The sequence below is a fragment of the Maniola hyperantus genome, chromosome 14, assembly GCF_902806685.2.
Source record: "Maniola hyperantus chromosome 14, iAphHyp1.2, whole genome shotgun sequence".
In the NCBI taxonomy this organism is placed as follows: Eukaryota; Metazoa; Arthropoda; class Insecta; order Lepidoptera; family Nymphalidae; genus Maniola; species Maniola hyperantus.
The window spans coordinates 11857361-11874845 of NC_048549.1; the positions used below are offsets into that span (position 1 = coordinate 11857361).

General features: G+C 37.8%; 1 protein-coding gene across 1 annotated transcript in view; it reads left to right on the forward strand.

Annotated features, from left to right (window-relative positions):
* The window catches only part of LOC117988340 (prolactin-releasing peptide receptor-like), a 52743-nt gene extending 36772 nt beyond the window's left edge, over nucleotides 1–15971 (forward strand). The window contains exons 2-3 of the mRNA XM_034975467.2: nucleotides 11473–12909; nucleotides 14951–15971. Of these exons, the coding sequence (XP_034831358.1) occupies nucleotides 11528–12907 (1380 nt within the window). The 5' untranslated portion in view covers nucleotides 11473–11527 and the 3' untranslated portion in view covers nucleotides 12908–12909; nucleotides 14951–15971. The remainder of the gene's footprint in view (nucleotides 1–11472; nucleotides 12910–14950) is intronic.
* Nucleotides 15972–17485: the final 1514 nt, after the last annotated feature.

The window sequence follows — 17485 nt, forward strand, 5'->3', positions numbered from 1 at the left end:
ATCGTGCTGAGAAAGGAATGAGTCATACGGCAATATTCACAATGGTGTCGGGTATCCAAGATTTTCTTCCTTCCATGCATAAAATAAAATAGCACTTAACTGGTAAAGATTTAAGGACAAGCAACCGCATAGATTTTATTTATTTACTAGCTAATGCCCGCGACTTCGTCCGGTTGGAATTAGGTTTATAGAATTCCCGTGGGAACTCTTTGATTTTCCGGGATAAAAAGTAGCCTATGTCACCCTCCAGGTTTTTATCTATACCTACCCATGCAAAGACTCACGTCGATCCGTTGCGCCGTTGCGACGTGATTGAAGGACAAACCAACAAACCAACAAACCGACAAACCAACAAACAAACACAGCTTCGCATTTATAATAAGGGTACTGATTCTGATACAAGTTAGCCCTTGACTGCAATCTCACCTGGTGGTAAGTGGAGATGCAGTCTAAGATGGAAGCGGGCTAACCTGGAAGGGGTATGGCAGTTTTGATACCGGTATAATGCGGCGTGGAAACTAATAAGGGATATGGGGCTGAAAAAACTGTCATACAATTTCTAGTTCATGATGTTCTGTTGGTATCTTTTATTACATTCAAACAATGATAGTGGCATATAGAACGTAAGAAAGAAATATTATAAGGCTTTGAATTTGGATGACGATCAATAGGGTCGCTAGGATAATGGTACTCGTAATAGAAAATTGGCCTATGAAATCGACTCCAGGCGCCGCGTGGTTCAAATTTATGGCCCATACTGTACGTAGACTATGTACCTATTTACTAGAGTATATCTATTTATTATAGACAGTGCTGATTGTATGGTACCCTAGTCAATTTAAGTAACAGACATTTTTCGCCGGTTTATTGGTTTGTCCGTCAATCACGTCGCAACGGAGTAACGGATCGACGTGATTTTTTGCATTACAATAGTTAAAGGCCTGAAGAGTGACATAGCCTTACTTTTTATCCCGGAAAACCAAAGAATTCCCACGGGATTTTCATAAACTTAAATCTTATTTCATGAAGGACAACCAAAGGAAAACTTAAATTAAGAGTTCTCACATTTTTTGATTGAGATACCTATACTTACATTTACATATTAATACACTAGCTTATGCTCGCGACTTCGTCCGCGTAGACTACACAAATTTGAAACCCCTATTTTACACCCTTAGGGGTTGAGTTTTCAAAAATCCTTTCTTAGAAGATGCCTACGTAATAATCGCTATCCAATAGTTTGAGCTGTGCATTGATAGATCAGTCAGTCAGTCAGTCAACTTTTCGTTTTACATATTTAGAAGATTATGTACCTACCTGACTATCCAGATAGTCGTGAAAAACATAACCCTGTCTTGTCTTTGCTTTAGCGCAGTTTTACTAAAGATAAAAGGGAATCCTAACAAAACAAAAAAGTTTCAAGAACTACTTATTTATAATAATATACCTAACTCAGGCGGACTTCAAACGGTGTTTATTGTCTTAAAAATGTTTTGATTAGAAAAAATACTTTGTGATGTTGTTGCTCGCTCAACGGTCGAATATTATCTACAGTTGTTTTTACATTAAACGAAGCGAATTACTATTATTATTATTAACTTTCCTTATAAACTTCTGGATGAACACCTGAGTAAACCGACCGCGGAGACCGACGCAGGCGGAAGGACTTTTAAGAACCGTTATAATTTTATTAGAGGTAAAATCAAAGAAGACGGCCTGGTTAATGAGTAGGTACCTACTGCCCGGTGGTACTGACGGACAGCGCCATCTGCGATGTGATTTAGTAAATATTTTATTTGATCGTGAACATTTTATATTTTTTTGGTAATGTAATCACAAATTCACGATTTTTGTATTTTTTCCTTTACTTGTGCTTTAAGACATTGTTACCTGCCAAACATGATTCTAGTATTCTAGGGAAGTAGGTACCCTATAGTATAATTCCCTTGAAGTGTCTGGACCACGGAGGAGACAAACACACGACATACAGAGAGACATCAAAGTGATCCTATAAGGGTTCCTTTTTTCTATAAAGATACGGAACCAAAAAATATCAATAATTAATGTATTCACAAATTAATAAACACGAGTTTACCTACCACTATATAGTTATTTCCCACTTATATAACTCCGTTGACAGTAGGTAAGTAAATAATTGTACTAGGGCGGAAGATTTTATATTCTCATCAAGAGTCAAACGTAAAGCTTTTGTAGTAGTAAATCTGAACGAAACCAATCGGGGGAGACAACAAAGAAAAGTTTGTGGTTTTCCTGCTGGGCGATTGTCTAAAACCTGCATCAATCATTATTACAATCTCAATTGTTCTGATTGGCTGAATTTGTGCGATTCTTGGTGAAACAATGCATTGTGGCCAATGGTGAGCGACCATTAACCAACCAGAGATGATTGCGATCGTGACATTGTAGCTGTCAAACAACCGCGGTAGGGCCACTGCTATTGTCTTAAACTTGCTGTGTAATCCTGAGCTAAATATAAAGTGCTAACAGCACACAATACCTATAATATACGAAGTAGGTACTTAGCTATAGCACAGTTTTACGATACTATACAGAGTGTAACCGGAACGATAGTACCTACCTAGTCCTACTGATGATTACTGATGTGATACCACAAAAAAACCGGCCAAGTGCGAGTCAGGCTCGCGCAATGAGGGTTCCGTACTACAGTCGTATTTTTTCGACATTTTGCACGAAAATTCAAAAACTATGATGCATAAAAATAAATAAAAATCTGTTTTAGAATGTACAGGTGAAGACCTTTCATATGATACCCCACTTGATATAGTCACTCACTTCGAAAGTTGAAAATACTAATTATTAGTTCATGACCACAATTTAATTTGTTTTGTGTGATCTAACCCTAAATTCACGGTTTTCAGATTTTTCCCTAAATGTCAGCTATAAGAGCCCTCGCCCACGGCGACTTTTTGTAGCGATACAGTAGCGATGCTGTCGCGCGTCCGCATCGATACAGTCGCGAAGCGGTCGCTAGCTGTGTGCCCTCGCCCACGGTCTCAGATTCAGTCGCGATGCAAACGCGATATTGTCGCGCTTCTGTGAAGCAAACGAGAAAAAATGTTGCACTGATGCTCGGTTCTCTATTCACGCGCCACCCTCCCTCCGTTCTTCCCCCGATGTCATCCGACAAAGTCGCGCGTTTGCATCGATACAGTCGCGATGCAGTAGCACGTTGCAAATGCGACTAACACGCGTTAGTAGTGATGCTGGCGTGCGTTTAGTAAACGCGCGACAGCATCGCTACAAAAAGTCGCCGTGGGCGAGGGCTCTAAGATCTACCTACCTGCCAAATTTCATGATTCTAGGTCAACGGGAAGTACCCTGTAGGTTTCTTGACAGACCGACAGACAGACAGACAGACAGACATACAACAAAATGATCCTATAAGGGTTCCGTTTTTCCTTTTGAGGTACGGAGTCAGTGGCGTGCAGGTCATAGAGGCATAAATGCACTGCTTACCCCAGTTGTAATGGCTCAATGCATATTTTTCATTATGACCTGCCAGTAAATAGGTTCCTACCTAACTAATGCTTAGTGCTTACCCTGGCTTCAAACACTGTGCACGCCACTGTACGGAGCCCTAATAAATTACGACAAACAAGAGTCATTCATTCATCATTCATTCCGCTAAAATACCTACAACAATACATCTGAAAGCGACACTGATTGTACAACTCAATCATCATAATACATAGTCATTTAGGCTCACATATCAAAAGGCCAACTCATCAGCGAAAATCCCCCGTCCATATAATGTTAATTTGTTACTTTTAGGGTTCCGTACCTCAAAAGGAAAAACGGAACCCTTATAGGATCACTTATCACTTTGTTGTCTGTCTGTCTTTCTGTCCCCTTAGGGTACTTCTCGTTGACCTAAAGGCATGAAAGACAGGTAGGTCTTATAGCACAAGTAAAGGAATAAATTTGTGGTTTCATCACACAAAAAAATTGAAATATGTTCATGAACATTCTAAAATAGATTTTTATTTATTTTATGCATAATAGTTTTTGATTTATCGTGCAAAATGTCGAAAAAATACCCGAGTACGGAACCCTCGGTGCGCAAGGCTGACTCGCACTTGTCCGGTTTTTTTATTACGTTTCCTCGACTTGTTTACTCCAAATCTTGAGTTATTCTGTTATCTGTACTATATTTATTATATCCATACTTCTACAATATGGCTCTTTCCGAAGTCGTAAAACAAAATTAGGATCTAGTGCGCACTGCGCCACCCCCCATACAAACACTACTACAGCTACTTCGGATCGAGAATTCTTGGATTCGGATCGGATGCAGTGCGTAAAGAAGCCTATTAAATGCAAAAATGTGTCTGTCTGTCCGTTATCTCTTCACAGTGATTATTAAATAGAGGGTCTGCCAAAATACGTAAAATCCACGTCCTTTGTTAGTTTTATGTGTGATAACCATTTTAAATTATTAATTAAATATTTTACTACGATTAAACTAAAAAAACACGTAGAATGATTGTGACGTCACACACAGGTATTTCATAGAATATCGCATACTAGACGCGCGTTTTGACGTTTGATAAAAAGTAACTGATTTGACTAGTTGTCAAATACCGGATTCCACCGAATTAAAAATCAGAATATACACAATACTAACAATAACACTAACAATACTAATTACTAAAACTAACAATGTTAATGCATGTGCATGGCACAATTAAGAAATTAAGTAATAAGGGAACTTCTATTACAAACACAAAACAAATTACGCAACTTGATCGTAGTAATCCGTCACTGTCGACCGCAAATCAAATACACAAATGATTAATCAATGAGCTATAAGATTTCGCTCTCGACTCTACAGTACTAGACTTAAACCATAGAATTCTACATAAAATAATAGAAATGGTAACTCAAGCGTGGATCCACCGTTGTGGGCACGATGGCCAAATATGACATCACACTTTCACGGTCTATTTAGCAGGTTGATTTCGTAAAACTGGCGACAATCATCATTACAATCGCAATTCTTGAGATGGGCTGAATCTATTGTAGCCAATAGTGAGCGAGCGTCAACCAATCAGAGGTGATTGCAATCGTGGCATTGTAGCTGTCATTCTACCGCAATTGCGCAGCAGGTAGATAGGCTGATGATATTGGTTATATCCAATGCCTTAGTAAATTAAATAAAATAAAATAAATAACAACTCTCCCTGTCAGCGCAGCTACCACATAGCCTCAACTCTTTGTTTTTCCGGGATACAAGCTATCTCTGTACCAAATTCCGTCAAAATCGGTTGAACAGATGGGCCGTGAAAGGCTAGCAGACAGACAAACAGTCAGACAGACAGATAGACACACAGACACACTTTCGCATTTTTGATATTAGTATGGATTTGTTGTTACAGTGGCAATAAAACTACACATTCTGTGAAAATTTCAGCTCTCTACAGTGTTAGAACTTAAGCGATTTTATTGTCTCCTTTACAACTTCTATAAATTTTCTGAATTCTTCAACTGAAATCCATAAAATATGAAAAGAATGAGGTTGGGATCTGCTTAGCCCTGTAAGTAACTTTGTTTGAGTTTCGTGGCCTCTCACTCAAGGATTATCGTCAATCGAGATTTATCAACTTCAAACTTTGTAGAGATACCTACCAATTTTGAATTAGAATAAATGAGCGCCCCACTTCTAAGTTCTAAAATTTCTAATAACTATTACTTATAGTCTACTAGCGACCCCACGCGGCTTCGCTCGGCGAAAATATAATTCTCTTTATATTTTTTCGGATAGGTAAGTCACTGAGTCAGGCCTTTTCTTTTTATACATACCATACAGGATGTGATAGCCTAGTGGTTAGGACGTCCGCCTTCTAATCGGAGGTCGGGGGTTCAATCCCGGGTACGCACCTCTAACTTTTCGGAGTTATGTGCGTTTTAATTAATTAAATATCACTTGCTTTAACGGTGAAGGAAAACATCGTGAGGATACCTGCATGACTGAGAGTTCTCCATAATGTTCTCAACGGTGTGTGAAGTCTACCAATCTGCACATGGCCAGCGCGGTAGACTATGGCCAAAACCCTTCTCATTCTGAGAGGAGACCCGTGCTCTATAGTGAGCCGGCGATGAGTTGATCATGATGATGATGATACAGGATGTAACCAGAACGGTAGCAAAAACTTAGCGTTATTGTTATACTACCTAAACACAATCCAATACCAATAACCATTTGCCCCATTTAATAGTTTTAGTGATTTAGTATCCTTCAAACCAGCAATGTATAGAGGGCAAAACTCGGGTCAATGCCCCGCCTACGACGCGGTATTGACTCCGAGTGGCCTACTTACGCAACGTTCGTTGATTTCTAGCGTCAGTCAGATGTTTAATTTGCAATATATCGTAAACTTTTAAAAATTATAGGATTTTTTTAATTCTTTTTCACGTTGTTTTTGTGGTATCATACCAGTAATCGTCAGTACCATCACCCGTCTTCGTTTTTGCTAGCGTTCTGGTTACATCCTGTATAAGTATTTAGATTTAATGCGTACAAGTAGATATGTAGCTACGCGTCAAAGCCTGCAATAAAGATCTGTATTCTGAAAGCCTTAATAAATGAAAGTATTAATATCCCAAATAATCAAGACCATTATTAATTAAGCGAAATGAAATCTATTTCCGTCCTATACTCGTGCTCCGATTCTGCCCTTGCAATCACTCGCTGTAATCATATTATGACGTCATCAATGAAATATCCAATTAGAGAGCTGAAAGCAGGGGATAATGTATGAAATTACTAGCTTTGATTGCAAAGTAGTAGCTTTATTTACTTAATATTGGCTACAGTATACAGAAATATTTACCAATAGGGTCTTGGACTGTATTCATAAAATAATGTGATTTTTTGTATAGTGGTAGTTTATGGGGCTAGAACTCATTATTAAGGGGCTAGAATTCATTATTAAAAAGAATAATTTAAATTTTTTTTTTTAGTTTTTACATCATTTCATTAATTACTAACGTCACCGGTGCACGGGAAACGAATAATGACGTCACAATGCGTAAATGACTAATATTTTTCAAATTTTTAGCATTAGAGTAGAGTAATTTCTGCGGGAAAACATTTTTTGTGTTAAAAAAATTGAAATTTTTTTTTGTCGTTTACGCCTTGTGACGTCTTTAATCACTTTCCGTACAGCGTGACGGACGTCAATAAAATTATTTTAAAAATGAATAAGAAATCATGATTTTTTTAATAATTCTCTTTAATATATATTATTATGGTTAACAAATAAACTATTAATAAACTTAAATCTAAAAAAAAAACAACATAAAATGAATTTAATTAAACAATTGAACGTAAAAATTACAGATCGAAAATATCATCTAAACCACCGCAACGAGGCAGGGTGGCCAGAACGCTGGCAGCGTTACCTCGTTGAATGGCCAGACTAATATGCTGACTCTTTAATGAAATCAATTCTAGCCCCATTAACTGCCGCTATACAAAAAATCACGTCATTTTATTACGACAGTCTAAGACTCTATTGATGATGAGTGATGACAACAGATGATCAACAGACCAAGCCAGAGAGAGAGACTATATGTCCGAATCGCGTGGGAACTCTTTGATTTTCCTTGACAAAAAGTAGCCTGTATTTATCCCGGGATGCAAGCTATATCTGTACGGAACTCTAATCAGCTTCGACTTATAAAACTATGATTAGGTTCCGAATGGACATGAAACACGTCCGTAGCATCGCTTCAAAATATTTTAGGCTCAAAATAATTCGTGTTATTAATGTAATGCAATACTTTTAGTGCGATATGGGTATTCCGATTAGATAAAACTGATGATAATAATATTTGGGCACCAATATTTACATTTTTATTAGGTATCTGGATAATTCAGTGACCACTTTTTCAAAGATAAAATAAAGCACTCGGAAGTACAGTACACGGCAGAAAATAATGTACATCCGCTATAATCAACCTTTAGAAGGATATTTATAGCGGATTTGTAGAACATTGTCGTTGAGACCGATAAAACGTCATATATAGGTATGAGTGACAGAGACAACGCTCTATAAAGCCGAAATGTCATTCTAAAGGCCGATGTACATTATTTTCTGCCGCGTAGGTACCTACTTTACTTCCGAGTGTTTCATTTTATCTTTGAAAAAGTGGTCACTGAATTACCCAGGTAGTAGAAATGTTGTTACAGTCGAAATTGTGTGGCAATAATAATCTGCACTGCTGGTCGATTGCGGAAAGACTGCATCAGTCATTATAACAATAGCAATCGTTGCTATTCGGTGAATTTATACTATTGTTGCATCAATACATTGTAGCCAATAGTGAGTGAGCGTCAACCAATCAGAGGTGATTACGATCATTGTAGCTGTCATTTTGCCGCAATGGTCACCAACTGCTCGATTTCGGTAGAATGACAGCTACAATGTCACAATCGTAATCACCTTTGATTGGTTGACGCTCGCTCACTGTTGGCTACAATGCTTTGTTGCAACAAGAATCGCTTCGCAAAGAAGGTTTTACGGAATTGAGCTACAGGTTTCAGGCAAAAAGAGGTTTTCAGATGTCTGGAAGTGTAGAGAAAGCACCTTTTTTCAGATACAAATTTACCCTTGACTGCAGCCTGTAATAAAAGATTATTTATTTATTTATTTATTATTTTATAGTGCAAACTGCAAACCTCTTCCATCCTTTTTACGAGTCGAAGCCAGTGGTCATTGGTACAAATTACATTAACGATAAAAGCGTCGAATTCAGATAAAATAAACACGCATCCATCAATAAGTCGATTGGGGAGCTAGCACGCCCGACAAGCTTTTTATTGCTTCAAGCAATTTATTATCCACATAAAACAGTACATTTTCACTGGCAGGTAACATTTCTGTACCTTTTCTGAAGCGGTAGCGATAAACAATATTTCAGTTTCTCTTTTTCTGCGTCCTTATACTTACCTCATTTCTGATGGTCGTCACTTTTTAGGGTTCCATACCTATTGTATCGTATTGTGACCCTATTTAACAGTGGTACCTACTGATTCTGAGCACACCTAAATTTTATCGTGCAAAATGAGATTTTAGAATATTCGCATCCTCTTCTTACTAATGTAATATGAAAAGGACGGGCACAGTTTGACAGTTTTAAATTTAACTTAGAGCTGTCAAACCGCGTGACTTTAGCCGCCAGTCGCGAGCCTTGTAGATTGCACTAAAATTAGAATTTTTAAATGTAAAATTCATGTTCCGTCCTTTTTTAGCAATGTTAAAAAGAAAAAGATGCAGATACTCTGAATTTAGTTTAGAGAAAAATAAATTCAGAGTATCTGAAATTTACAGTGTACTTGTCAGACCATCCATAACTTATGCATGCCCTATTTGGAGCAGCACTTGTGTTACTAATTACAAGCTTCTACAAGTTATACAAAACAAAGCATTAAAAATATCTTATAATACTCCTTTTAAGAGTAACTTAAACCACTTACACCACGAGATAAAATTTCCTACTTTACTTGATTTTATATTAAAATTGACATTAAAATTCTACAATATGAATAAAAACCATAAAAATCCTCTCATAAATAATATTTGTAAAACTAAGACCACAGATTTGCCGTATATCGATAAATACGGAACGTACAAATTGCCCCATCACTGCTTATTGTTTCCGCGGGCTGGTGTGAATGCATAGCGTAACTAATACCTACGACACGTGTGCATCATCTTAAATTCCCCGTTCTCGCCTGCCTACCGTACATGTGCGAGGGGCAGGGTAGCGCTGCACGCGGACCGTACACTGGCCAGTGTACCGGTTTCTATTGCCGCTATAGCAAAAATAATAAAAAATTAAAAATGGCCGCCATGTATTTCTTGTACGATGGTAAGGAGTGACCAATTTATCCGTTTGCCGTGGAGAGTGACTGGAGACCCTGGCGCCATGGAGTCTTAGTGCTGAAAAAAATTTACGAGACATTTCACCGCAGTTTATAGCCTCATCTGGTGACGGAAATGTTGGCTCATTTTTTGCGCAACGGATCAATCTGACAGCCCAGCGTGGAAATGCAGTCAGTATTCTTGGCACCATTCCACGGAGGCATGATTTGTGTTTGTATAGTTACCATTCAATAAGGCTGGCTTTATTGTAATCTTTTTCCATTACTTAATTAGGTTTTTGAGGAGTTTTTGGGATACCTAATGCAATGGGCTCCCAAATCTTCGTCAGCCACAGTTCGTCATTAAACCTAATCATGATGAGCCCATCGCCTGGCTCACTCCAGAGCACGGGTCTCCTCTCAGAATAAAAAGGGGTTTAGCCATAGTCTACCACGCTGGCTAAGTGCGGATTAGAAGACTTCATACATCTTTGAGAACTTTATGGAGAACTCGCAGGCATGCAGGTTTCCTCGCGATGTTTTCTTTCACGAATCAAGTTCAAATTAAGTTATATAAAATTACTTAAAACTAAATAATTCCGAAAAGTTAGAGGTGCGTGCCCGAGATCGTACCCATGACTTCCTTATTACAAAGCGGACGTCTTAACCTCTAGGCTATTACCGCTTTATAAATATATATAAATGTATATGTGCTCGGGCTATCTAAAAAGAACTACTTAAATAAAAAGACATAAAAACAAACAAAAAACGGAGGCTAAAATGAGTTTCGTAATAATTTTTCTCGTTTTGCCAGCTTTAGCTCTACATTATATTTCCTAAGTAACAAAGGTCTCAAAATTAAAATAAAACAGCTGAAAGCTTCCGACTTAAACACGCTACAATTTATTTTAATGGCAACACGAAAACATTTAGAGTCGTAAAAAGTAAATTAATGTTGTCGCAAATTAATGGAGAGCCCACGGTTCTAACGCACAATTCAATTTACGCGATTACCTCCATTATGAATTCGGTGAACGTACAGTCAGCGACAATAACACTATGTTTTTAATAGTATTTTGAACTAATATTAATTTCAAACTAATGTCATAGCTCATTAGAGCAACCCGGCACCCAACTAGCGCCACCTCGTCGTTCGGCGTCCACTCGTTGTCGACAGGTGACGTGGTCCACGGGTAGACGCTGCGTTGTCACCTGCAGTGAACCTCGCGTGGTAAATGAATGAACGTCACGTGGTCCACTAATTTACGTTTATTCTGTCAGCGATTGACACTAGGTCAACTCGTTTTCACTCGCGGGCAGCGCGAGATCCACTCGAGACCCGGGCAATGAGCAGTCACAGAGACAAGCATGCGAGCAAACTTGCAGTCCGCGAGGCGATCCGCTGACGTTACGGAGTTGATGTAGTGAGCGTATGTCCATAAAAGTCTATATAAAGAACACTAACCGCACAAAGCGTGGTGGTGCAGGTTTGCTGCCATGTGGCTCAAATGAGCTATGACCTTAAATGTCTCATTCTATCCTAAACATGTTATTTTTCTTTACAGATGGATTGGCGAGTAATTCTGCAACCGAACACAATACAGTTGCGCTACGGTTAAGATGGTCTCTTATGATGATTTCTACGACGACAATTTGAATGGCAAGCATGTTTCTACTATGAATCTAAACGGCTCATCCTTCGTGGGAGGAGTTTTGATTTTGACCAAAACATTGACAGGAGAATCAGTAGAATTGCTAGAAGAGCCAAAATCAAACAGGACAACTGATATCATTGATGTGAATATAGTTCAAGTAGCGTTTTGTATCCTCTACACGATAATTTTCGTCCTTGGAGTATTTGGCAACGTATTGGTTTGCTATGTGGTCTTCCGAAATCGGGCGATGCAAACTGTTACCAACCTCTTCATAACCAACTTGGCGTTATCGGACATACTTCTGTGCATCTTCGCTGTACCTTTGACACCTATGTACACATTTATTGGAAGATGGGTTTTCGGAAGACTCCTCTGTCACCTCATGCCGTATGCGCAGGGTACGAGCGTATACATATCTACCCTCACTCTGACGTCTATAGCCATAGACAGATTCTTCGTCATCATATATCCATTTCATCCAAGAATGAAACTCACCACCTGCGTCTTCATTATAATTTTCATATGGGTATTCTCTCTAGTAGTCACCTGTCCCTATGGCCTGTTCATGGGGATACAGATAACTAATAACAGAACTTATTGCGAGGAAAGTTGGCCCTCAGACAAATCGAGGAAGATATTCGGTGTCTTCACAACAGTTCTCCAATTTCTTATACCATTTTTAGTAATAGCAATTTGTTATACATGTGTTAGTATAAGATTGAACGACCGCGCCCGGTCGAAGCCAGGTGCTAAGAATACTAGAAGAGAAGAGGCAGATAGAGATAGGAAAAAGAGAACTAATAGAATGCTAATTTCAATGGTGGCCATATTCGGTATATCGTGGCTTCCGTTAAATTTAATAAATATATTTAACGACTTCTACGCTCAAATGACTGAGTGGAACTATTACTACGTTTCCTTCTTCCTTGCTCATTCAATGGCGATGGCGTCAACATGTTATAACCCGTTTTTGTACGCGTGGTTGAATGAGAACTTTAGAAAAGAATTTAAGCAAGTGCTGCCATTTTTCGAAACCTCTGGTGGAGTTAGGAACAGTTATCATTCAGGACGCATGCCAACACATAAAGCTGATAAAATATGCAATGGCAATGAAACTGTACAAGAAACTCTGTTAGCTTCATCCTTCAATAGAGGTCCGTCGATAAAGCAACCAATGCTAGAAACTAATGGCAAGAAAGACAATGGTGTTGAGATCGAAAACATTGTGTTAGAAGAAAAAACTGTATCAGCAACGTTTCATACAAAGACTGAGAATATTAAGTTACAATTAATAGATGAGGAATCGCAGTTCACCGAGACCAAGGAAATCAAGCCTTCAATATAAAAGTAAGTATTTTTTATAATTTTTTAGTGTTTACCTACACTTCAAGGAAATTACTAAATAATTTTAAATACATATCAAAAATTGCGTGACCGGCAGGAATCGAACCTGCATCTTCTGGGTCGCGCCCGATGCCTTGACCACTCGGCCACGGTCTCGCTTACTGCCAGTGACGAAATTGGTGATATGTGTGTCACTGGCAGTAAGCGAGACCGTGGCCGAGTGGTCAAGGCATCGGGCGCGACCCAGAAGATGCAGGTTCGATTCCTGCCGGTCACGCAATTTTTGATATGTATTTAAAATTATTTAGTAAAAGTAAGTACTTTCAACTTGATTATAGGTATACCAACGGTTACCTATTCTCTAGAATAATTATTTTGCGGGCTGCAACTCGTTTTTTACCATCCCATTTTCGACCCATCTATTTAACACCAACATTACACCAAATATTTAAAATGTTTGCAGTATATACTACGTACTCTTTTATTTTGTGACTGTTGAAGTCGAATCTGTATGTCATGTCTACATGCAATGTGCACCGCCCGCCCTCCCACTGCTAAACATGCAGGAAAAACCAACCACCAGGCAAGCAATACGCACCACACAAATCCCAAAACACACTCGACGCACGTTTCGCCCTGACACCGAAGCATCCTCAGGAGATGTAGATCCACAATTGCAAAGAATTGCATATCGTACGCTGCATGTTGCACCATACAGATTCCACTTGTTTCAGGGGATTATAGCAAATTAAGCTTTTGGTATATCATGGATTTCCGCAAAGTAACGCCGCTTCTATACAACTGTTGACATTATTTTTAAAAACTTAAGCATTTTACCCATAGAGTGGTTTTCTAATTATCCACAGCCAAAGAATAATTAAAGAGTCAAAGCACAGCACAGGTTAAAGTTAGATATGGAGTCAAGTTTTTTAACATAGGTTTTCAGGAAGGTTAGTAGATATTTTATAGTAGATACCTATTTATCTTGCAATAATCCAATTACATGTAAATTAGGCATGTAAATTGCTTAGTAGATTATCCTATTACAATAAATGTAAATCTATCGGGCCCAATTTACTTAATAAGTTTACAAGGTGTATTATACTATCAACAACATCCCAGTCAAAATGGCTTTAGAGAGTTGCCTAAGTTTAATTTGCTTAAGCTTGCATATTAATGGGTTCAAGTCAAAACCACGCATATTGTTGTCTTTAACTTCCTATTAATTTAAAGCTAGATTTAGAAGAGACTAGCTTATGCTCGCGACTTCATCCGCGTGTACTACACAAATTTCAAACCCCTATTTCACCCCCTTAGAGGTTGAATTTCCAAAAATTCTTTCTTAGCGGATGCGTCATAATAGCTATCTGCATGCCCAGCCCGATTCGTCCAGTAGTTTGAGCTGTGCGCTGATAGATCAGTCAGTCAGTCAGTCAGTCACCTTTTCCTTTTATATATTTAGAGTATTCTTCTTGTAGTGCCGTCAGCTATAGAAGTAGAACAAACCATTAGGGTTTTCTGCACCTTTCTACGTCGATCGGCTACACGTGCCATTTGCATAAATTCTTCTACGTCCCGAAATTCTTCTGCCGATTATTTACCCCTGAATCATGACCTGAAGGAAGTCGTGTTTGCTATTCCTATATTCCCTGCTATAGTCTCCGAGATGCAAGCTATCTCTGCCCCCTTCGCCAAAATCGGTTAAACAGTATAATTAGTATGGATTATGGATGTTATTGATCCGCACTTGGCCAGCGTGGTGGACTATGACCAAGCCTCCTCTCCTTATTCTGAGAGTAGACCCATGCCAGAGTGAGGGAACTCTCGATTTGATCGTGAATCGACGATATGTCAATAGGCTATGGTAACGTAAAGTCAAAGAAAATTAGAGCTACCTTAGGGCCGAACGTCGAAGCTTCGACGTTTTGTTAGGAATTCCCTAACTGTCGTGAACTGTGCCCGGGCTCTGTAGAGAGCCGGCGATAGGTTGATCATGATGATGATGGATGTTATTTATAAATTAATCTGAACTCTTTTGTTTCAGAGCGTTAAACATCACACTCCGTGGCAATAACGTACAGGAAACCGCAATTTGGTACATCAAGCGCGAAATTTCCACTCGCGACGACTAACAGCGTCCTACTTTCACAGTTTAATTACGAAATTACTCGAACAGGTGTTCGTGATGAACCCTTTGTGACTTTATGGCTCTGAATGAGCTTATAGTATACAGTGCCTACTCCGCACAATACGATTTGATTATTTATTATCCGTCACATTAATCGTTCCTGACGCTTTCAATACGAACTGTTACGATGGAATCCCCGTGCGGTGTTCCCTGCCGCAACATACAGGGTGTAATCAGAACGCTGGCAAAAACGAAGACAGGGGATAGTACTGAGAATTTTGCTGATAATATGATACCACGAAAAAAACGCGTTTTTTTTTAAATCCTATAATTTTGTAACAGTTTACGATATAATACAAATAAAACCTCTGACTAACGCTAAAGGCCACTCGGAGTCAATGCCGCGTCGTAGGCGGGGCATTGGCCCAAGTTTTGCACGCCATATATTAGATAAATACTAAAACTACAAAATGAGGAAAATGGCTATTGGTATTGGATTATGATTAGGTAGTATAACAACAACGCTAAGTGTGTCCCAAAATAAAAGAATATTTATTTTTATTTATATATTTAAATGTATTCTCTCAATTATTTTGTGAGTTTTGTGTCTTGTGAACAACCAAAATTCTCTTAACACAATTTCATCAGGTCGTGTGGACCACAAGGCGTAAATGGCTTAGTGTGTATTATCTTTTTTCACTCTGTATTTTCGCAAAAGAAAGCTGACATATTATTAGAACTGACAAAAGAATTACTCTCGCCGAAATATTTCATTTGCGCAAAAAATTGCCGCATGTCGAGTGTAATAAGTTAAGCCGAAAGGTGTCAGAAGTTACAGCATTTATTTTTCTGGCAAAGAAAATAAGTAGATCTTAGATATTTTATCGACGCATTTTAAACTGAGTCGTCGAGTTATCTGTCTGTTTCGCTCGCACTTACGAACCTACGACCTGTAAGTGCGAGCGAAACAGACAGACAACTCGACGACTCAGTTTAAAATGCGTCGACTATAGGAACTAATATCACGTATGCCTGTGGTTTTCCAGACTTCCGATAAGTTTGTTGTACGTTAAATGTTAATCATGATATTGTATGATTACCAAAAAATATTTAGTAGATATATTTAGGTATTTATTAAAGTTAATCGAAAAAGAATGAGTGTGGAAGATTTTCCCAATTAATATTAGTTTTTAGTATGTTAACTTAAATATTATAAGTAAATCGCTTTGCTTATTGTAATTTATTACGAAAAATTGTTAAATAAAAGTAGGTGTACGTTATTTTTGTAAATATAGTTAACTTGATTAAATAAATATTCTATGAATAAAAATTACATTTAAGTTACAATGCAAGTAGGTATCCATGAGGCCTATTGGTTAAGAACGATTTTCATAGTTGGCATGTTACTTAACTTACCTTACATAGATAAGATATTGTTAAAAACGATATTTTACTACCTATTAGAATATAATTATAAGGATTTTGTGTTTCTTGAATAAACTTTTGAGCCCAATTTCAAACTTAGTCGTATATAATATTTTTTGGTTAGAATTAGATGATAAAAAAATTAAAAAAAAAACCGATTTGCGACAGTTAGATTTTGTACAATAGGCTACTTGACTCATATCTAATTTCGTCCAATAAATGATTATTTATTATAGTATTTTGCTTAAGACAACGAAATATATCAATAACAATTATTAAAAACGCAGGATGGATATATAAATCCAATTTAAAAAAATACAGTTTTTATTTTTATTTGAAACTCAGAAAACGCTGTCAGCCATGATGTGACGTCATTAAATATGTAAACAAACAAATGTCATCCCTATTGACTAACGTAGTATCCATATATATAAAATTTCAAGTCCTGACTAACTTATATATCAACGCACAGCCTAAACATCTAAACAGCTGGTCCTAGATACATGAAATTTGGTGGGTGTGTTCTTTGTAGGTAAAGAGAAGGTATCCACTAGGAAAGGATTTTTTGAAATTCCACCCCTGAGTGGGTTAAATGGGGGTTTGAAATTTATGAAGTCCACGCGGGCGAAGTCACGAGCATAAGCTAGTTTTTATATATTTCTAAAAACTTATAGTAAACGTGAAAAATTATCGTTTTCTCTTTATAAATTGAATAAGTTATTAAGTAAGACTTACAACAAAGTGATCTTTGCAAAAATAAATTTGGGTTGCAGTCGTTAGTGATATAGGATCCCTTTAAGCAAGTCTTCGCGTGTTACGTATATTTATTTCACTGGGCACTCTAATCCACAACTTTCCTGTGGTCTTTATCGATGCGTTTTTACATTCTCGGATGATACAATAACGATAATTACTATATTTTTCATGTAAACTAGTATAGAAGTCATGTTTATTAAACTTTGGGAGGTTATGCTGTTGTTTACAAATGCATGACGTCAGAGCACAGATAATCTATCGGCCAAACAT